This window comes from Lactuca serriola, chromosome 3 (assembly GCF_051521515.1).
Source record: "Lactuca serriola cultivar US96UC23 chromosome 3, Lser_US96UC23_V15, whole genome shotgun sequence".
NCBI classification, from domain to species: Eukaryota; Viridiplantae; Streptophyta; class Magnoliopsida; order Asterales; family Asteraceae; genus Lactuca; species Lactuca serriola.
The window spans coordinates 12,251,852-12,276,242 of record NC_136410.1 but is presented as its reverse complement, the minus strand read 5'-3'; the positions used below and the strand labels follow the sequence as shown (position 1 = coordinate 12,276,242).

At 33.9% G+C, this 24,391-nt stretch overlaps 1 protein-coding gene across 1 annotated transcript; it reads left to right on the top strand.

Annotated features, from left to right (window-relative positions):
• Positions 1–12,422: 12,422 nt before the first annotated feature.
• Positions 12,423–13,598, top strand: LOC145095028 (zinc finger BED domain-containing protein RICESLEEPER 1-like). Its single transcript, XM_079032973.1, has 4 exons — positions 12,423–12,878; positions 12,974–13,283; positions 13,359–13,432; positions 13,548–13,598. The coding sequence occupies exons 1-4, from the start codon at positions 12,423–12,425 to the stop codon at positions 13,596–13,598; spliced, it is 891 nt and encodes a 296-aa protein (XP_078889099.1).
• Positions 13,599–24,391: the final 10,793 nt, after the last annotated feature.

The following is a 24,391-nucleotide window of genomic DNA, read 5'->3' as shown; positions in this document are numbered from 1 at the left end:
ACAAAACTTGCCCTCAAGTTTTGGAACAAGTAAAGTCTTGATTAAAACTTTAGTTCCAACCCTTAGAATTTTAAAAGTTAAAATTCAACCCTTATACTTTATATTATAAGTTAATAATATATATATATATATATATATATATATATATATATATATATATATATATATATATATATGTGTATAAGATCAAGTCGTCTTACCGCTAGTACGCCTCATTCACGAAGCCGTTCTATAAGGGGGTATAAGGTTGTTGCCTATAAAATGGCAACTTAATGGGTGTCCACTCTCACCCACCGCTTCCTTGATCGGTGGAGGGTCGTTAGCCAAACGGGTAAGACAGGGACTTATAAATTCTCATTAAAAGTATGATGAATATTATAAAGTAACTAAATGCTTTTGTTAAATTCCCAATCTTAGTTACTTTAGGAAAAATGTGAAGAAGGTGTTAATCCATGAAATTACACTTTACACTTTGTTTTAGTCGTTGGTGGAGCGTGTGTGGTTAACCGACACACTAACTTGGACTTAACAAGGTAGGTAAAGGGTGACTTAAGGTTTATCATAGTATCGGTGGAGCGTGTGTGGTTTACTAGCACATCGATTGAGTGATAAACTTTAAAGGTACCAAGTGATTTGCATGGTTACGTTACACCTCGTTTTGTGATCCTCGGTATCCCAGTCACAAAACTTGGAGGGCACACTCGAGATTGAAACATGCCTTTGAAAAGTTCATTGAATCTCAAAAGAATCTAGGAATTTCTAAGAACCAATTAAAAACCTAATATTTATATTTCGTTTTTCATGGTGGAAATTGGTGAATCGTCATTCAACTACCTTTCAAATATGTTATAGCTTGGATTACGGCATACCTCTTCTAAGTTGTAATATATTGTGATTGGATTCTAGCCTTAATACTACATTTGGGTGTTTTATTAAGGACTCTCTTAATATCTAAAATAATCTTGTCCTCTTCTTTTAGATGTCTTCAAACAATGCTGCTTCTGGCTCTAATCCTAATGGCTCCTTTACCCTTATGAACTTGTGTGGGAAAGTCACTTTTAATGGATCCAACTTCAATGAATGGATCAGAAACATCAGGATGATTACCCGCTACGAGGACAAAGAATATGTCCTTGACAAGGAGCTTAAGGAGATTGATGAGACCACTGCAACTCCCCAGGAGATCGCTGACTTCCAGGGACATGAAAGGGATGCTACCAAAGTGGCATGCTTCATGTTGGCCACCATGACAGCGGAACTCCAAAAGTCCTATGAGGACTTCTAACCTTTTGAAATGCACCAAGATATGATGGAAAGATACCATCAAAGTGCACGACAAGAGAGGTATGAAATCATTTGCTCCACGATAACAACCATGATGAAGTACGGGGAATCCGTCAAGAGCCACATGCAGAAAATGCAAAGGTATGTGGATCGGTTGCAGAAGCTTAATGTGAACTTCCCTGAGGAGCTTACAATAGATATCATTTTGCACTCCTTACCATCGTGCTATGATCAATTCCGCATGACATATCACATGAATAAGGAAGAGGTCACACTCAGCAAACTTCAGGGACTCCTCAAGACCGCAGAAACAGGTCTTAAGGGTAAGTCGGTTGTTAACACTCCTACTCCAAACTCCGCCCTGGTTTTGGAAATCGGGAAAGGTCGAGGGAAGAAAAGGAAGAGCTATTCGAAGGGTACCAAGGCTAGGCCCCTTGATGGCTCTTCTTCAAGTGGAACCAAGAAAGGTTTCATCACTCCTTCTTCTGACCCAAAAGAGGCTGAATGTTTCTATTGCCATGAAAAATCACATTGGAAGCGGAACTGCCCAAAATACCAGCAAGATGTGAAGAATGGGAAAGTTAAACCCAACCATGCAGGTATTTACACTATCTTATCTAAAAACTCACCCCATTCTAACTCTTGGGTCCTTGATATCGGTCGTGGTATTCATATCTGTTCTGATTTGCAGGGACTAAGAAGAAGTGAGAATGTGGAGCATGGAAGAATAAACTTAATCATGGGGAATAGAAAAACTTTACCTGTCACCAAGATTGGAGTTTACACTTTATCGCTAAGTAGTGGTTTAATTTAGATTTGAATAAATGTTGTTATTCACCAGAAATGGAAAGAAATATTATTTCCTTTCATGCATTGTATAAACAAGGTTTCACCTTTTCATTTGATAATGAAGTTGGTTCGATTAATGTTTTCTTTAATAATGTTCTTTAGTTTAAAGCATTACCTTGTGATGGTGTGTATGAAATTGTATCTGTGGTTGATAACTTAGGAAATAATGTATTGTGTATTGATTTTGTTAATGATAATAACTTGGATAAAGCATCATTATGGCATTGTCGTCTTGGACATATAAGCAAGAAACGCATAGGCCAACTCCAAAAGGATGGAGTCTTGGAGTCATTTGACCTAAAGTCAAATGATAGTTGCGAATCATGCTTACTTGGAAAAATGACAAAGTCACCCTTCACAGGTTCTTGTGAGAGGGGTGAAGGTTTGTTGGATCTTATACACACGGATGTGTGTGGACCCTTCAAACATGCCACAAGGTTTAAAGAATTTAAACAGGAAGTCAAGAATCAATTGGGAAGGAACATTAAGATGCTTCGATCCGATCGAGGTGGTGAGTATCTTAGTTCAAAGTTCCTCGACTATCTTAGGGAATGTTGGATTGTCTCACAATTGACACCTCCCAAGACACCGCAGTTGAATGGTGTGGCTGAGAGGCGTAATCGAACCTTGCTAGATATGGTTTGTTCCATGATGAGTTGAGCTTCGCTACCAATTTCATTTTGGGGGTATGCCTTAGAGACTGCCTCCCATATCCTTAATCTAGTCCCTACAAAGAAAGTTTCCAAAACTTCTCATGAGATGTGGACTGGTAAAGTACCCAGACTAATCCATATTAAGATTTGGGGTTGCGAGGCTTTCGTGAGACGCGAGACTCATGATAAGCTCGAACCTCGAAGCGAGAGGTGTATTTTCATCAGCTACCCACAGCAATCCTTTGGTTACCTCTTCTACATACCTAGTGAAAATGTGGTCTTTGTAGCTAGGAGGGCTGTCTTTCGAGAGAGAGAGAGAGAGAGAGAGAGAGAGAGAGAGAGAGTTCATAAGCCAAGGAAACAGTGGGAGGCAAGTTGACCTTGAAGAAATTCAAGAGTCAAGTGGTGAAGGAACTTCAAACCCTAGCACTCAACTTGAGGAGGAAACTCCTGTTGAGCCAATTGACAAGTCTGTACCTCTGAGGCGTTCCACAAGGGTTAGGAATGCACCTGAGCATTACTATGGATTCCATATTACTACGGAAGGTGATACACTTATCAGTGATGAGACATTGATAGGTCTGGATGAACCTAACAGTTACGCAGAAGTCATGGCAGGCCCTGAGTCAGCCAAGTGGAAAGAGGCAATGGACAGCAAGATACAATCCATGTATGACAATCAAGTTTGGAACTTGGTTGAGAATGTACCAGGTCGTAAGACTGTAGGGTGCAAATAGATCTTCAAGAAGAATACCAACATGGATGGTAAGGTACACACTTATAAGGCACGACTGGTTGCAAAGGGTTTCTCACAAACTCCGTGAGTTGATTATGATGAGACATTTTCTCTAGTGGCCAAGATTAAGTATATTAGGGTTCTATTAGCCATAGCCGCATTTCATGACTATGAAATATGGCAAATGGATGTCAAAACCGCTTTCCTTAATGGAAAGTTGGCTGAGGATGCTTACATGAGTCAGCCAGAGGGTTTTGTCAATACAGAGTACCCTAATAGAGTGTGTAAGCTTGAGAAATCCATTTATGGGTTAAAGCAAGAACTTCACAGATGGAATCTTTGCTTTGATGAGAAAGTCAAAGAATTTGGCTTTTCTAGGAGTGAATATGAATCTTGTGTATATGTCAAGGCTAGTGGGAGTATAGTTAGCTTTTTGGTGTTGTATGTGGATGACATACTACTCATAGGAAATGACATCCCAACTCTGCAAGAAGTTAAGTCCTGGCTTGGGAAGTGTTTCTCTATGAAGGACCTCGGAGAAGCTGCCTATATTCTAGGGATAAAGATCTTGAGAGACCGGAGTAAAAGACTAATTGGACTTAGTTAGAGTACCTACTTGGATAAGCTGCTGAAGAGATTCAGCATGCAGGACTCCAAGAAAGGAGAGTTACCCATCCAGAGTAACGCCAGATTGAGTAAGACACAAAGCCCTAGTACTGAGGCTGAGATAGCAAAAATGAGTCAAATACCTTATGCTTCGGCTGTAGGATCGATTATGTATGCCATGACGTGTACTCGACCTGATGTAGCCTTTGCCTTGAGCATGGTTAGTAGGTATCAAGGGAACCCTGTCTAGGCACACTGGACTGCGGTAAAGAATATCTTCAAGTACCTACGGAGGACTAAGGACTGGGTCCTTACCCTCGGTGGGAGTGATGACTTGAGAGTTGTAGGGTATAGTGATGCTAGCTTCCAGACTGATAGGGATAATTTCCGCTCTCAATCAGGCTGGGTCTTTACCTTAAACGGAGGAGCAATTTCTTGGAAGAGTTCCAAGCAAGAGACAGTGGCTGGTTCAACTTATGAATCAGAGTATATTGCAGCTAGCGAGGCAGCAAAGGAGGCGATATGGCTGAAGAACTTCATTAGAGACCTTGGAGTTATACCAGCTATTAAAGAGCCAATGGAAATTTTATGTGATAGTGAAAGTGCAGTTGCCTTAGCCAAGGAACCAAGGAATCACGGGAGATCCAGACACATCGACAGAAAATACCATTTCATCCGACATCGAATAGAAGAAGGACTCCTCATGGCAAAGAGGGTATCATCGGATGACAATCCAGCAGATCTCCACACGAAGGGACTGACTCGGGTTAAGCATCTCCAACATGCTCGGAGCATAGGGCTGAAGGATGATATTAGATTTAGTAGTTAGATAACCTTGAAATTTGTAAAGTGTAATTGACATTAGATGATGAATAAAAGGTGTTTTATTTATGAGTAAAGTGTTTCTATCTCTTGTCGATCGTTTACTATATTTCTTTTGCATGTTTTGACTTCCAGAATAATTATGTTTGGTATATCATATTATTCAAACCTCCACAGTCGGTCATATGTCGGAAGTAGGTATGAATCAAGACTGTCATGATTGGTTGCAGAGGTCTAAGGTGTTGGACATGGCTACAACAATCATGAGTGCTCATAAGTTCTGAGCATTGGACTCAACCCACACTCACTGGAATCACTTCATGGAATTTATCTCGAGTGATCGTGAGACGGTAATATCATATAAGTCTTCAAACCTAGAAATATGATTTGTTACTTATGAGTTGGTTATGCATTGATTGTACGTAAACGCATTGGTAACTCGATGTTATAAAATGTGCTCTTGTGTATAATTCAATGAGTAGTAGAACAAACATATGAGTCGAAGTTTATATGTTCCTTCTTGGATTAAAAGCTGATATCTGGGCCCCTCGATGATTTTGTTTTGACCTATGTACCGGGCCCGGTCAGAACTAAGTTGATGTGTTCAATTAAGTTCTTTGTCAAACAAATCGGAAATCGGGAAACAAACTGCTGGACAATAAGTAAGACATTGTTCCATGTATTTGTCCGGCTGATATCTAGAACAGAGGATTATATGATCACTTATCTTAAATGGCATATCATCATCTTCTCAGTTTCGAGAGACCTTGAAAGAGCTATGATTGTCGATCGGTTCCTGAATTCATACTTGCAGTTATAGTTATTAGACTTATCCAAGTGGGAGACTGTATGATAAGGTGTCTAAGTCCATAACTATTTCTGGTGTGTATTTGACCCGACCCGGCATGGTCCATTTGGGTTGCATGGCACCATGCAATAGACTAAATGAGAGAAATAACACTTGTGGTTTATTAATATATTATAAGGTCTAATATATTAATAGTATTATTTAATTAGTTTGATCAAGAATTAATTTAGAATTAATTAAGTGATCAAAAGATAACTAATTAAATATATGGGTTGATTATGTAAATCATCCGTAACTTGTATAGTGGTCTAAGAGGCTCCATGGATTATCAAGTTAGGTTAAACCCATAGGATTCTCCATGGGAGTTACAAACCCATGGGTCATGGAAATGAAGAGCCATGACACATTAGGGTTTACATGGTGTAACCCTAGATGTGTCAACACTATATAAAGAACATGTTCTCCACCAAAATCGGCTACACACATGAACAAGTGAGGGCTAGGCCGATTTTTGCAAGTGTAAGATTCTTTCAAAGTTTACTCCTTTGCATTTGGTGTTGTGTGAAGCATTTGAGGCATCACACTTGGGGTGCTAGGCTCACAAGGTTTCAAGGATCATAAGCAACAACAAGGTAAGTTATTCTATCTTTCATTCAAGTTAAAAATTGTTCCCCATGTATGCTAGATAGGAATATAACCTTGGAATTCAACTTTGCATGATAATTAGACAAACATAGATCCAAGGTTATTAGGGTTGCATGTACACTTAGGAAGTGTTAGAATGCTCAAAACCCATCAAGCTCACCATCAAAAATTTCTTTAGCAGCAATGGCTTCAGCATTCAGGTTCTCCAGCAAAGCTACCCTTCTCTCTAGTCTTGCAGTGTAACTAGTGTCTTTCATTAGTTTCAACTTATACTTGAGATTGTTGAAAGCATTCTTGCAGTGTGGTGTCAGCTCATCATCGATCCACTTGAAGTATTTACACTTCTCAGCTGCCATCTCAAAATTCCCTTGCATTGTCACCTGCTTCGTCGAGGATCATTTGGAATGCTCTTGCCTTTGGCTTTGGCAGTGCATTTGGCTTTCTAGTTCCTTCCCTCTTTGGGAAGTCTTACTTGAAATTGCCTTTCTTCATTACATCCATAACACATCCTTTTGTTGAATATACACTCATTAGCGTAATGCCCAAACTTTCCACACTTGAAACATGTCACCTCCTCGCCACATTTTCCAAGGTGTTTCTTCTTGCACTTACCGCACCATCTTGTTTCACCTCTTCCTCCTTCAAACTTCTTCGAACCAGACTTCGAGAATTTTCTCTTCTCGTTGGACCTTGAAGATCCTTCAAACTTTCTCTTCTCTCCAACTTTGACCTTGTTGGCGACTCTACTCTTGATCACCTCCTCAACAGACTTAGTAGCCCAGATAGCCACCTTAAGAGTAGGTGTTTGGCATACTGGCACATCATATTCCCATGGTAGTCCCTTTGTATACTTATCGAATTTCGTTAGTTCGTCAGGGACGATGCGCAAAGCAAACTCCATCTTGTCCGTGAAAGCATTGGTATACTCGTCAATGGACATGTTACCCTTCTTTAATGTCAGAAACTGGTTTTCTAGTTCCAACATGTTTTGGGCTGAGTAAAAATTGCGTTTAAAGTGTACCAAGAATTCTTCCCATGTCAGTTGTAGTGGCTCATTTGGGTCCATGATCTTTCCCAAAGTGTTCCACCAACGAACAACACCACCTCTAAACTAACGCAAGGCATAAGTGGTTTGTAGCTTGCCCTTGCAACCCCATGTGATGAAAGCTAGCTCCATTTCAGAGATCCAATCCATAACTCCGATCGGATCTTCTTTCCCAGTAAAAGTTGATGGTTCGCAAGTCGTGAAGTCTTTGTACTTGCATCCGTTTCTTTCAATCCCTTCATCTTGGTTATTTCACCTAACCACTGACGGTTCATCTGGACCAACAGTTCTACTATAGTTTCCTTCTTCTGACTGACCTTCATTTAGTTCAGGCTATTCAACGGGCATACTAGGTTCATCCTTGTTAAGCAACATTTGCCTCATCTCCTCCCTTTGTTAGGCCATCATAGCCCGAATCATTGCTTGGACTCCTACCATCGTGATTGGCTCGGGTGCAGCTGCTACCTCTAGTGCACGCTCAATCACAGGCCGCTGATTAACATTTCCATTAGCTTTTCCGAGTCCGCTTTAAGTTCTTACCATGTCGATCTATCCACCAAATTAAACGTTCGGTGTGTAGTGACGTGAATTTAGATAAGAAAGCTTTACTTACGATAGACGTATAAATCTCCTTATCTTTTCGAAAAGTTACATGCCAGTTCTAATACCATAATTAAACTTTTAAAAATATTAACACATAAAGTTTCCAGATCCAGTTGACAACAGACCATAGATCCGATCAAACGATAGCATCATAAAGCATCACAAATCATTTAGCATATAAAAGCAATTTAGGCATTTTCCTTAAATAAGCTAGTGCTTGTTTCTATTCAGGTGTACTACCTATAATATAATAGACACACTCCTCACGATCATTTCTTAGCATTCTAAGTTTAAGTCTAGAAATAAATCCTTATTCCTAGTTTGCTTAAACTAATGCTCTGGTACCAATTGTGACATCCCCAAATTCACGGTCATTTAAAAAAAATTATTTATGCTTATTTGAAAATCAGAGTATCCTTTTTAAAGAATAATATTGTGGAATTTATTCCCAAAAAAACATGATAAATATATTATCAAAGCATTTCCGAATAAATTTATTTTTTATTAAAATTTTGGGATGTCATCATCAATATAGAAACATAAGCATAAACAGACCTTAAATTCATTTACACTAGTGATCTACATATCCTTTAATCTCTCAGTGTAATGTAGCTTCGTATCACACCTGTGATACAAATAAACTGAGTGAGTCAGGTTGGGAAACCTGGTGAGTATATAGGGTTATCAACGCACAATAATATAATTATTATGTTTAATCATCAAACGATTAACTCAATTTCTCATCCCCACCATCTCCTTTATTTCTTAAGGATCTACCCTAAGAATCATATATCATTCACTCATTTATTCCTAAGGATTGTCCTAAGGAATAGGCACTAAGTCTATCACTGTCAATGACACAACTGGCAATGTTATCTATTAGGCACACCTGTCAATATTATCATTTAGGCGTAGCTGCCAGGATTACGACGTTCTCTAATAGGCGCAGTTGCCGATATTATCTTTTAGGCACAACTGCCATGATTATGATGTTCTCTATTAGGCGCAGCTGCCGATATTATTATTTTGGCGCAGTTGCCAAGATGTTTAGAGTACATCGTAACTCAAGAACATCTATAGGTTGTAGCGCAACTGCCAATGTTCAACTATAGAGCACTAAGTCCATAGCTACCAATGTTCAACTATATCATCTTTCATCCCTCGTCATTCCTTTACCCATCTTTACCCAATATTTTACGGGTATAAAATACATATATAGTTTATATCAAACAAAACATGTATATTCGGTTCATCCAACATAGATATCAAGAACATAGATAATATGCACACATAACACGTAATTTATTTTAAATACTTCATATCTATGTGTAAGATGGAAATAACTATGCACTCACTTGTTAAAGTGATGATTCCAACTTGGATAGCGCTTCGCTTCTTAACAATTTAATTTCCTTCGTCGAAACCTAGTATTATTACCACTAGATTTTAGTCTAATATTTATCGCGACTAATTACGAGAAATTTTGTTTTATAAGTGTTAAACAATACTTTTCAACCACTATGTATAGACAGGGCCCAGATATAAAACACCGGAGGACATGACCATTTTGGCATATAGCACTTCTGAAATCCAATAACCCTATGCGGCCCTTTAAACCAGATTTTCCTTCCCACGAGTAGTTAAAAAATATCTTTATGTGAATAAACCCTAAGCACTATGTGCATGTCTTAGATTAAATTCATTGTAATATGTGGGGATCATTGCATAGTAAGCCAACATACAAATATCTTTATTACATTATTTTTGATGTTGTTTTACCCATTAAAATGTAATTCGGATGTTTCCAATGTCATATCATGTTTACAAATTCTAGCTTACTTGCAATAGCACTAGGGGTGGCAACTCTCGACCCAACCCGTAACCCGATACGAACCCGACACGAAAATAAGCGGGTTATGGTTGAGATTTCTGACCCGCCAACCCGCCAACCTGCCAACCCGTTTATTTAATGGGTTGGGTTGGGTTACGTGTTTGGGTTCGCGAGTCAACCCGCCAAATTTATTTAATTATCTATTTATTTTAATTTTTAACAATCTAATATTATACTATTATTTTCCATTTATCATATCCTTAAAAATTAGTTTGGTATTCGTTGGTATCATCAGCCATATTAATATTAGAGTTGTATGTTTGGGCAATGTGGCATTGTGGGCTTGTGTTGTGGCTCATGATCCACAGATCCAATCATCCATCCTTCACTCCTTGAGTCCAAGTGCTGATGTGCAGCCATCCATTGCGTACCTTAATAAAAAAACGCCTCTATTGAACGAAGGCAGAAACATCACGATCAAGAACTCACGATTCAATCACTCATCGGGTCGCTCCTCATCCGCTCAACGCCGTTCACACATCGCACTCGCTCCTGATCAGCTTCGACGTTCGACACTTCGACCCACCTTCCTTTCTCTCTACGGTAAGTAACAATCTATAGTATATACACTCTATAGATTAGTAAATTACGAAATTACCACCCGATTTTGACGTTCGCTCATGATCCAGTTATCCATGGACGTTCGACACTTCTGATTTTGATTGTAAATCCCATCGTCATCATCCAAGTTTGTTCGTTAGACGACATTCGGTAAGTGTTGTTTAATATAAAGTTAATTCTTTAACTTTTGAGTTACATCACGATTTATCTGGTAATTAAAGTTAATTCATAAGTTTGTTTAATATACCAGTATTTTCTAAACAAAAAAATGTATACGGCCCCCTCAGCAATGCATCATAGTGAAGTAGAACTCCCAAATAAAATAAAGAAAAATCAATAGAGTTATTGGGATATAAGTGGTACTGTGGTAGCTCCACTTTGACACAAATATCGTCTATTTGACACAAGACAAACAAGTGGTGTTGACTTAGATAGGGCTTTTTCTTTGACCTTTTTCTTGATGTTAATGCACCATGGAATATGTTAATATTATCACCCACTATGTTAAATGAAAATATGATTTTGAGTAGTGCTTCTTTTTCTGTTATATAGTAGCGTTATTGTTGACTTGTTAAACTGATTTTGAACCTGTTTTACACTGATTTTGACTTTTTTTACCCATTATTTAATAATCAGTAGTGCTTCTTTTTTTGTTAAACAATAGCATTAAACTGTTAATCATTATATTGTTTGTGTAGGTCGATATGGAAGATGTTATTGTTGACAATCATGTTGAGGTTGACAATGAAGAAAGTGAAAGTGATGATTCAATTGAAGAAGTTGAAGCACCAAATGAATCACAAGGAGTTGAGAGTACTTCTTCAAAGAAAAGGAAAACAAGGACATCAACTTCAGATGTTTGGAAAAGCTTTACTAAATTACCAAGAAAAACACCAAATGAAACCCTATATTGTGTGTGCAACAAATGTGGTCAAAAATATAAAGCAGGAAGTGAAAGTGGTACCGGTAATCTACGTCGCCATCGAAGGAGATGTGAAGATAATAATAGTAGAGACATTGGCCAATATATGATTTCCGATAGCCAAGGTGTAATGGATTTGCGAAATCCAAAGTTTAGTCAAGAAAGACTAAGGGAATTGTTGATTGAAGCTATTATTAGACATGACTTGCCATTCTCCTTTGTTGAGTATCAAGGAATTAGAAATATTTGCAAATATTTGGAACCAAATTCCAGTCATATTTATAGGAACACAGCAAAGGCAGACATTAAAAAGTTACATACAAGTCATTGTGTTAGACTTCGTGGCGAGTTGCTTAAATGTCCAAGTAGAATATGCTTAACTTCTGATGCTTGGACATCAATTGTTACAGATGGTTATTGGAGTTTGACTGCACATTATGTTGATAGCAAGTGGGTCTTACAGAAGAGGATTTTAAATTTTTCTGAATTCCCTCCTCCACATACTGGTGTTGCTATTGCTGAAAAGCTTAGTAGCTTGATCAAAAGTTGGGGGATTGAAAGGAAGTTGTTTTCTATCACTTTGGATAATGCATCCTCTAATGATGTTTGTGTTGGATTGCTTAAGAATCAATTTCGTTTGATGAATTCTTTAGTATATGATGGTAAGTTGTTTCATCTGAGATGTTGTGCCCATATTCTCAATTTGATTGTTCAAGATGGGTTGAAACAAATCGATGTGGCTGTGGAAAAAGTTAGAGAATGTGTGAAGTATGTTAAAGGATCTTCAGCAAGAAAAACAGGGTTTTCTCAATGTTGCTCACAAAATCTTTTGGACACTAGAAAGGCTTTGATGCAAGATGTTCCTACTAGGTGGAATTCTACTTATATGATGCTTTCTTGTGCACTTTATTATTGACTAGCCTTTTCGCATCTTAGTTTGAGTGATTCTAACTTTCAAGATTGCCCGTCCTCTGATGAATGGGAAAGAGTTGAGAAAATGTGTAGCTTTCTGAAAGTGTTTTATGATGCAACTCTTCAGTTTTCAGGATCACTTTATCCTACTTCAAATTTGTATTTCCCTCAAATATTTGGAATACATTTGAAGTTGGTTGAAGAGAAGAAAAGTCCCGATGAGTATATGAAAAAAATAGCTACCCAAATGTGGAATAAGTTTAACAAATATTGGGCTGATTTTAATGTTTTGTTAGCTATAGCCGTGGTGTTTGATCCTAGATATAAGTTGTCGTTTATTGACTTTTGCTATAAAAAACTCTACGGAGAAGGTTCATCACAATTTAAGGCTATTGAGAGTTCCCTTTATGAACTTTATGATGAATATGTGCAAGCTTCAAAAAATGCAACAACATCCGACTCGACATCACATCAAGGGAGCAACGACAACATTAGACAAAGTAATGTTGGGGGAGAGTCTAGTCAAAACAACATTCTTGAGGTAAATCATATTTTCTAATTACTATTAAATTTGCTTTGTTTTTAAATATACTAAATTGCTAATTCATTTTTTATATATATTATTTTTTATTATAGGAGTTTGACGAATATGATAATGATGATCCGGGTTCCAACACCACAAGTCAATTGCATGTATACCTTCTTGAGCCAAGAGCTAAAAGAACTTCTTCCATTAACATGCTTGAGTTTTGGAAAACCCAACAATATAGTTATCCTGAATTAGCTAAATTAGCTATGGATATACTTTGTGTTCTTGTTTCAACAGTAGCATCTGAATCAGCTTTTAGTCTTGGTGGAAGAATTTTGAATGAATATCGAAGTTTCATGAAACCCGATGTGGTTGAAGCTTTGGTTTGTAGTCGGGATTGGTTGTTTGGAGAAAAAGGTAATATTTCATAATTTTTGGTTTTATCGTATTATTCAAAATTTTGTATTAATTTCTTTTCTTTTCCTTATGTAGTTGATTTGAATGTGGCTATTGACAACCTAACTCAAAATGTAATGAATTTGAACATCAATGAAGACAATACGGAGGTTACAAATTCGAACATACTTTAAGGTGTCATTTGGTGAGTTCTTTTAAGTACAAATATTTATGTAGCTTTCAAAAGATCATAAATTTGATTGTTCATATTGTTTATATTTGAAGGTTATCTTGAAGAAGTTGGTGTTGGAGGAAAAAATGGGAATTGTAGCATGAATGAATTAGAGTTTGATTTGGATGTTTATGACTTTATGTTTAATGTTTATTTTGGATGCTTATGACTTTATGTTTAATGTTTATGACTTTTAGACTTCATTTTATTTGGATTTTTCAATTTCATCTTAAAATGTGTTGCTTATTAAATGAGTTATACGGGTTAGGTTCGACCCACTGACACGTGAACCCGCCAACCCATATACTTATACGGGTTATGTGGGTTGGGTTGATGTTTCCAACCCGCCAACCCATATATTATATGGGTTGGGTTGAGTTTCTGAATTCCAACCCGCCAACCCGTGACCCGCCAACCCGAACTCAACCCAATTGACAGACCTAAATAGCACAACGTTATGATTGCGAATGAAATATGTTGATGTATTTTTAATGAAATATATAAATTATTATCTATATTTGTAATTTTTTTCAATTATCAAAATGTTATTTTAATTATTAGTTTCACGAATATTTATTTAGCTTTTTTATAAGTTTATTTTTTTGTTTTAAAATATAACAATAAATGAAAAAAAAATAACACATGTCTCATTTTCATTGATTTAGCCACATATTATTTTCTAATTATTTTTAATTAAATTTTTTTCTCATAGCATTTTTTGGGTTTCATTGCTTTTCATTATTTGATTTGTTTATTGTTTATATAATAAATAATAAATGTAAAAAATATTTTTCAATTTCAAGAATTCAATTATCGACTCATTTTCCTTATAAAATTCAAAATTCACAAATTCAAAGAAGTCTTTAGAAATTTTGTCAAAAGTTTTTTTTTTTTGTATAGATTGAAATACTTACTAATTCATCAATTTCGTCGTATTTATTTCGAATTTTCACTTTAAACATGTTTAATATTTACATTTTTATACTTAACTTTTTTCAATTAACCCGTATAGTATACGAGTTTCACAACTAGTATTTTAATAAAAAAAAATGTGCGATAGGAAGGAAATATAGAACAACAATATAAATTATGAATATATATATATATATATATATATATATATATATATATATATATATATATATATATATATATATAACTTTTCAGTGCCAAGATTGATCAAAACATTTTATCTATTAATTTTGAACACATTTGATCGAGTTACTAAATACATTTCAACATTTAAAGTTTCAAATTGGTCAATTGATGATACCTTTATATAAGTGCCCTTTTGGATCTAGTCAAACCTTGTAAAACATATAAGGCTGGAGTGGTATTCCATAAAAAAAAAAGGAAGGAGAAAGAAGAGAGAGATAGAGAGAGGGAGGAAGTGTGTGTGTGTGTGAGAGAGAGAGAGAGAGGGAGGAGTGCTTCCACTTTCTGTTGCGCATCTGAAACCGCACACCCCAAACCGCATAGGGGGGCGGTGTTCACTGCAGTTTCACCTAACACGTAAGCTGAAATCACATTACACTCCCTCCGGTCTAACTCTCAACAATCAACATGTGGCACATTATGAAATTAAATAACCTCCTATCTTTTCATCATATCTATATGCTTATCTATTTGAAATGACGACAAGTGTCATGTTTAGATAACATTAATAATATATTAATACATCTGTCATTATTTTAAATATATAGAAAGATAAATAGGAAGAAAAGTATAAAAATATTTAATTTCTCTACTTGCACTCATACATTAGTACCAACAGTCCAAGGTTGGGTTTACTGGATGCCATTTTTTTAAAAGTTGAAAAGAATTCAAATAGAATTTCACTACTGAACATATGATATGTTACAAGTATTATAGTGTAGTAGGCAATACAAAATATACTTGTATATACATTTAAATTGAAAAAAAAAAAGGAAGAAAAGACTGCAATATATAGTTTCTTATAGTTATAAACCTTTATACTTCACAAGTGCTACAGTACTAACATTATGGGCATCATCAAACATGCTCAACACCCACATAACAAGTTGTGCTACTCTCCTCCCAAAACTAATCTAACTTTTGTGTCATTTCCCAAAAGGTAAAAACTAAAAAGAAAATAGTGACCACATGACCACTTGCTTCCTGATTCCATTTTTCTATTCAAACTCTTAGTTGTCTAAATCCCATGCAAAACCATTTAATCAGAACCTGACTTGAAACCAAGGCATAAGGTAGTTGTACACAGTGCATAGACAAATGTACTACGTCAAAATCAGTGAACAGATAACCTGGTTGACTCAGTCTGTCGCAATCGTGGGACAAAACGAATCATGGGTTCAAACGTATTTGCTGGCATTGTCACTCAACCACCCACCAAATCACCAATCAAAACATAGAAAATTCAAGATCTTGTACAGTACGACACCAAATCTTGGGCTATATAAACGACCACTAAGGATAACGAACCCAAGAAACCTAGTTGAAGATCATACTCATCATATCTAACACTCTTCCTTAGATTCAAGATATCGATTTCATTTTTCAAGATTTAAATATGCAAAAGAAGCTCAGATCATCAAGTTTAACAAGTCGAAGACCGATACCAAAGAGAGGGCAGATCATGGTGAGGATAGCAGCAACTGCTTACCACACTGTGGCTTCTGTGTTCTCAAAGCCACCTCGCACCACCACTCCCATGGCTAAAACGTTCCTAAGAGAGATGAAGATGAACAGAAGCAATTAGTTTGATGCATAATTAGATGCTTTTTCATGATGTAGTCACAGTTTCTTGATTTGTTTTCCAGTTGAATGTCGATATGTTTAATATTTTGGTGATTTAAGGAAAGCTTTGTTTCCGACTTTCCGTACGTAGCAATAGTATTGTATCAAGTTATACCCTGTGCAGTAGTGTGCACTACATGCAGATGAGCATGAAATTATACATTTTAATGCTAAATAATAAAGATCATGAAACCAATCGATAAACATTCAAGCTTATGAAACCAGTCTACTTGATGTTTGACTTGACCCTTTAAACATGATCCATTGGTCAAACATTAAGTTGGACCGAAAGAATTTTCATAAATATGTTTGCAATGTTTAGTTGTTTACCTTTACCAACTTCAATTCGAAAGAGAAACGTGGGCCAAATCTTAAAAGTTTTTAATCATCAAGTTGCACAAAGTAAAAGGCCAAGAATCAAAGCATCATCACTGACGTCATGATGGTTTAATTACAATATTTAATCCCTATAGAATATATTGGATAAATTGATTTATTGTTTAAAGCATGGTTCATCGATAGAAATCAAACACCATGATATAGTTAAGGATGGGGCACAAATCAAAATGCTTCAATATGGCATGGCTAGCATAAAGAAAGGTTAATCAATATTGATGAAGTCATTTGGAGATTCCAAATGAAATTTTACCATTTAGAGATAAATTAAAATAATGTTTTTTCTGGTATAAAGATGCATAATAATAGGTTGTGTTTTTTCCATTTTGGCATTCTTTGATATACTTTTGTGCATTTAATATTCTTTAGGATAAAATATATGGATGCAATGCAATGAAATATTGAAACTTGATTGCTTTAACCTCTTACAAAAGTTCGAATGAGCTACATAGAACAATATGAAACTATGTTACTATTTAATGCAATTGTTCCAATTTTTACCCGAATCAATAAGCTTTTATATATATATATATATATATATATATATATATATATATATATATATATATATATATATATATATATATATATATATATATATATATATATATATAACCTCCTCTTTCTTAAACAAAAGTAGAGTGATCTATTAGATGAAACATATATTGGTGAAACTTTATAGTTTTTAGAGACATTGGCTAAAAAATTGATAATTTATGATGCAAATTGTATTTTGTGATTTTGTCATGTAGTAAGTAATGAGTCAATTTTAAATTCATCGATGGCCTTCACCAGAAAAACATGGAGAACCATTGCAGACAACGGATGCTCCCTCATCCAATTCATATTGACTTTTAAAATACTATTATTAGCTATGTGTTCACACTAACCTATCTAGTGTAGTGTATTCAAAAAATAAAAGATTTTTTTTTTCGTTTAGTTGGTTAAAGAATAGATTTAAGTTTAGTTTTATTTGGTTAAAGAATAGATTTAAGTTTAGTTTTAATAATTTTTATTTTTCCGTTGAATTAGTGTGTTTCTTCCTGCTATGCATGTAATCAGTAACTCTTTTTGTGCTAGTGTCTCATTAGTTTTAACACATTAGCTATAAACTTTTACCCATTTTAACTAATATATAAAATTACCCATTTTGACTCTTGACCAAAATGTCATATGACCTAACACTATTAAGATGTGTAAGAAATTATCTTTTTAACATTAGACGAATTTCCGTGCGTTGCATAGTGTAGGTTTAAAAAATAATGTTAAAATGTTTAAAAATATATTTTTAAAATGGTTATGTTACTGATATTAGCTTTGACATAATATTTTGAACAATATTATTCATTGACATCAACCCACCTTCCTTATTAATAAAACTAAATATAATTATCTATTTAATATTATTTTAAAGAATTGTTATGATTGATTAATTTAAAATTTTACTTATGCGATTATTTTCTAATTTCAATAATAACATTCATTTAAAATACAATTTATTTGTTGTTAACTTTATGCAATTTATAAATTGATGTTATTATCATTTAAAATTTTTTTTTAGTTTTAAAAAACTTATTATTATAATAAGTTAAAGAAGACTTTTAAGAAACACTTATCTTTAAAATCAAAAAACAAAGTTTGATATTTTAAATAATCATAATGATAGAAATTAAAACATAAATCAAATAAATTTTAAAAAATTAATAAACAATAACAACAATTATAAATAACATTAAATTATATATTATATTTAATTTTATTTATGTGTAACTAACGGGTAGAATTCATTTAAACGATTGAGATTATGCAATTATAATAAATGTATATATTATCATATAAGTTGCGCAGAAACACCTATATAGTTGAAGTCGTTACAAATATATGTTTTTTTTTAAATATAACAATAACGTTGTTGTTAAATTTGATATAATAATTTATAAACTAAATTGATATAATATATTGATTATTTTGAATGACTTCTACCCGCGAGTTACACATGAATAAAATTAAATATAATACATGGTTTAATGTAATTTATAGTTGTTGTTATTGTTAATTAATTTTTAAAAATTTATTTGCTTAATGTTTTAATTTCTATCATTATAATTATTTAAAACATCAAACATTATTTTTTTGATTTTACAGGTAAAAATATAATCATTTATATAGAGTTATTTTTAACTATTGTTATTATAAGTTATTCTAAGCTACTTATTTGGAAATTTTTAACGATTATAAAAATATCTTTAAAAAATATTTTAGTTAAATTGAGATTACAATTTAGTTTTTGCATTTATCACTTTTAACTATTTACGAAATATTCTTTGGTTTTTTAAGTGGAAATGAAATTTATATTTAAGTTGACTTTATAATACGCAGAAACACATATATAGTTGAAGTCTTTACAAATAATATATATATATATATATATATATATATATATATATATATATATATATATATTTCAATATAACAATAACGTTGTTGTTAAATTTGATATAATAATTCGTATACTAAATTGATATAATATATTGATTATTTTGAATTATATGATAGTATATACATCTATTATAACTTCATAATCTCAATCGTTTGAATGAATTCTACCAGCGAGTTACACATGAATAAAATTAAATATAATATATAGTTTAATGTTATTTATAATTGTTGTTATTGTTAATTAGTTTTTTAAAATTTATGTGCTTAATGTTTTAATTTCTATCATAATAATTATTTAAAACATCAAACATTTTTTTTGTTTTTAAAGGTTACAATATAATCATTTATATAAAATTATTTTTAAGTATTGTTATTGTAAGTTATTTTAAGCTACTTATTTGAAAACTCTTAACAGTTATAACAATATCTTTAGGAAATATTTTAATTAAATTTATATTACAATTTAGTTTTTGCATTTATCACTACAATTTATCACTTTTAACTATTTACAAAATATTCTTTGGTTTGTTAAGTGGAACTGAAATTATATTTTAGTTGACATTGTAATGTTATATTTAAATTAACAATTTAACTATTTTATCCAAACTGTTCAAAAGTTGTAGCTTTAAACTGATAATGGTTTACATATAACAACATATTAAATCTAATAAATTAATTATAATATATTAAAAGTTAAAGACATAGTTTTATAAGAAGAAGTAAATATATTATTTTAAAATTGAAATTTGGTTTATTTATAATTACACTTTAGGTTTGATATTTATTTAACCTTATTAACCAATTTATAATCGTTATTAGAAAGACCTTACAATTTATCACTTTTAATTATTTACAAAATATTTTTTGGGTTGTTTAAGTTAAACTAAAATTTATATTTATGTTGAACCTGTAATGTTATATTTAAATTAATAATTTATGTATTTTATACAAATTGTTCCAAAATTATATCTTTAAAATGATAATGGTTAACATCCAACAATATATTTAAACTAACAAATTAAGTATAATATGTTAAAAGTTAAAAAACATAACTTTATAAGTAGAAGTAAAGATATAATTTTAATAATAAAATTTAGTTTATATATGATTACACTTTAGGTTTGATATTTATTAAAGCTGATTAACCAAATTATAATTATTATTAGAAATAAATTGAAAAGTAATGGGAGTTTCAAATAAATGTGGTGAAAGAAAAAATGCATGAGAGTTTCAAATGAAAGTGGTGAAAAAAATATGGTTCATTTATAAGTATATAATGATGCGCAGCCATTATTAATAAATATGTATTTGCTTTTTTGCTTATTTCCTCACCAAAACTTTTGTTATGGATTAAATTTTAAATTCTTTACTATCTACAAAATGGCAAAAAGGATTGTTATGTGTGATTATTTTAAAGAATACATTTAAGTTTTATTTGTATTATTATCTTTGTTTCTTAAGATAATAAAGCATCTGTAACATCCCAAAATTTAAGACTAAAAATTTCTTTTAATAAAACATTACTTAAAGCAAATTCATCAATCCGAAACATAATCAGAGCATTAATTTCCAAAACACATGTTTATTATCAGAGTAGAACATTCTCATGCTGTCTAATCTATGGTGTGTGTCATGCGATCACCCCGAGCTCTTCCCTCCGCTACCGGAAGTACCTGAAACCAAAACTGAAAACCGTAAGCACGAAGCTTAGTGAGTTCCCCACCCTACCACATACCATGCATAACCACATACTGTACATATTGGGCCACACCCGCTATCTTGGGCCTCGCCCCCTGCCTCGGGCCTCGCTCGCTACCACGGCCCCGCCTGGCTTCAAGCCCCGCTCAAATACAGATACGTTTCGCTTAGGCCTCGCCCACCAACATATACTAACACATGACATATCACAACACATAAACTAATCATATGCTACCGAATCCTGCTCTAAAGGCCTCGCCTATCTTGGGCCTCGCCCATGTCCTACAACTGGTGAGTCATGGAACCCCGTCCACACTCCTACTGGTAGTGAGATACGGGTCCAGCCCGCACTCACTCTTTCCTTAACTTGGGTCTCGCCCCTGTTCTGCTGCTAATGAGATGTAGAACACCATCCACCCTCTGTTATTGGTGAGGTACGGGTCCTCGCCCACACTCACCTCCTTACCAGGCACATACATGTATCACACAGACAACAAGTATAAAGCTATCATATAAACCATTCCTTGGGCAATCGCCCGCTATCATTGGACCTCGTCCTGAATATCATACTAGCGTACTGTGCCTAGGGCTAACCCCCATGTCTTCTACTCATAACTACATGGGTCGGCATTATGGCCTTAGACCCATTCACACAAAGGGAAACTCACCTGCACTTGCTGATCTTGCTGATAACCCTCTCTAGTTGCTTCCCGGCAACTCTCTGAACTCTTGCTCTACTAGCTCCCCGAGCTACCAATATCAAAGCAACACTTAGTCTAACCGTCCCCTGAAAGTCGACTAAATCAACTCTGATCAAAGTCAAAGTCCTGTTCAAGGTCAACTTTCTAGGTCAACCCTACTCGCCGAGTCAACCTACTGACTCTCCGAGTTCATATGCTCAGAGTCCTTCCATTCGTGACTCGACTCGCCGAGTCAGTCCATGACTCGACGAGTCTACCGATCTCCGAGTCTTGACCTGTCCAGCTCACCGAGTCTCCACTCGACTCACTGATTCGAGTCTCAACTCGAAGGGTTTGGGGTTTTGCGTCCTGACTCACTGAGTCCAAGAACAGACTCACCGAGTCCAAGGCAATCTTCATCCGACTCGACGAGTTGTTCATCCCACTCGTCGAGTTCCTCCTAATCTTCATGCTACTCGCCGAGTCCACTCAAAGGACTCACCGAGTCCATTCAGATCTTCATACATGCAGAGGGCTTTTGAGTCATGCATGGACTCCAAACTATAGATCTACCCTTCTCAAGCCTATTCCTCACGTAAAGTTGCAAACTTTACGTGTAGAGAAGGAGATCTAGGCTAAACACACCATGAACTAGGGTTTAAGGCAAGGAGGCTCTATAATCAACTCAAGGGCAGTTACTTAATGCTTCACAAGGCCAAAATGCGTTTAGATCCAAAGTAGCAACCTCAGATCTGGTTTCTAACTCATATGAATATCTAAACATGGCTTAAAAAGCCCCAAAACTCACAAATAGAATAGATCTAAATGAAGGAAACGACTTAGTACCTTCAATAACTCAGAAAGGTTCCACAAACTCTGGACCTAAGGCCAACCCTTGAAGCTTCAATGATTTCCCCCTTCCTTCTTCCTTCAAATCACCCAAAAATGGCTTGGAAGCTTGAATGAGCAACAATGGGGCTTAGGGTTCGGTGTTATGGGTGAGAGAGGCAGTAAAGGAACCCTAGGGGAGAGAATGAGTCGTTTAAATAGGCCCAAGTCCTGAATTTAGGGTTTTCCTCGCTCAGACCAGACTCGCCGAGTCTCCTTAGCCGACTCGCCGAGTCGCTCACTTACTGCTTCACCCGGATCCCGCTCGGACTCGCCGAGTTCCTCTTTGGACTCGACGAGTCGTCCCTTAAACATAGGGTTTCCTTTCCTTTCTTGGCCGTCCTGACTTTGGGTGTTACAGCATCTTTATAATTTTTTATGTTGTTGTGCATATTTGTTTCTCTATATAAGGGGCGGCTCAATTTGAAGGCTCTAAACGAACCAAAATTTTGGGTTTTTTTTCCTTTATTATACTTAACGGAAATAATAAACGAAAAAGTTTATAAATGGCAGAGTTAATTTTTTTTATTATGTATATGTTTTTTGCGAATATATTTAGGTCATTAAGTTAATTTTTCTAGCTTTTTAAGATGCAAATTTTTTAATAAAATTTTCATAATCAATTTCTTTTACTAAATGTTTTTCAATTGACAAAATAGCTAATACATTTAATCTTTCTTGTGATATTTAGATCTTAAATAATTTGTTAACAATTTTAATTTAAAAAATTTCTTTCTGCAGAGTCAACAGTTACAAGAATAGTTAACATAATCATATAGGCAACATATGCATTTGGAAAATAACTAAAAAATTTAATGTAATTAAATATATTAATAACTGTATCACATTCTAAATCTACAATATGTATTAAAAGTTTTAGTTTATGAAATAAATCTAAACCGTTAATATATATGTTATTATCATTGTTTAAAGATCTTTCAAAATTTAAACAATGTTCTATTAAAATATTTTCATCAAATATTTTTATTTTTTATATTAAATAGGAAACCAAAAATATTTTTGAACTCATTAAATTGATGAAATCTATTTTCAAGGGAAGTAATATATATATATATATATATATATATATATATATATATATATATATACTAATATATATATATATATATATATATATATATATACACACACACACATAGTAATCAGTTTTAAACAACTCAAGAGAAGTTTAAACAGTTTCATTAGCAACATTTTCATCAAATCGTTTATTTCTTTGAAATATATGTTTTTCATGACATTCAAGTTTTACTTCTATTTCTAAAGCCAATTATTTTGCATCATCTTAAGCCTTTTCAAATCCGTTTTCTTTATATTTTTCAAAGAAACACAAAAAGTTCATTTAGTTGATCTATAACATCATCGATACATATATTATTTAATTGCAACTTTTTACTAACAATGTTAATAGCAAACAAAACATCATACCAAATAATCATTTCTAATAAAAATTTAAAGTTTTCAATTTCATATGTAGTTAAACATTTAGTCTCACTTTTAATTTTTGGATAATTGTAAAAGTACATTTCTTAAGTGTGGTGTTTGAAATCTAATTGTTTTTACACTTTCTATCCTACTTTCTCAACGAGTTTGTGATAATGATTTAAGTGTTAGGTTTGGTATTTTTTTTCTGTAATATTTTCCACCTTTCAGTTGATGAAGCAAATATTGAATATATACATTGTATAACTCCAAAAAAGTCACTAGCTTTAGGACACGAATTAGCCACATCACAAACCACAAAGAGTGTAGAATGCTTTAGGATTAATATCTAACATTCATTTTTGTATGCCCTAATGTTTTCCTTTCATATTTGATCCATTGTCATAACTTTGACCCCTAACATCTTTTATATCTAATCTTATATTTTTAATTTCATCAACTATAGCAGCATAAGCTTTTACCGGTTGTATTATCTACAATTAAAAATTCTAGAAACTATTCTTTAACTTCTATAAGAGTTTCTGAAAGATCTAAGCATTGTAAGATAATTGGCATTT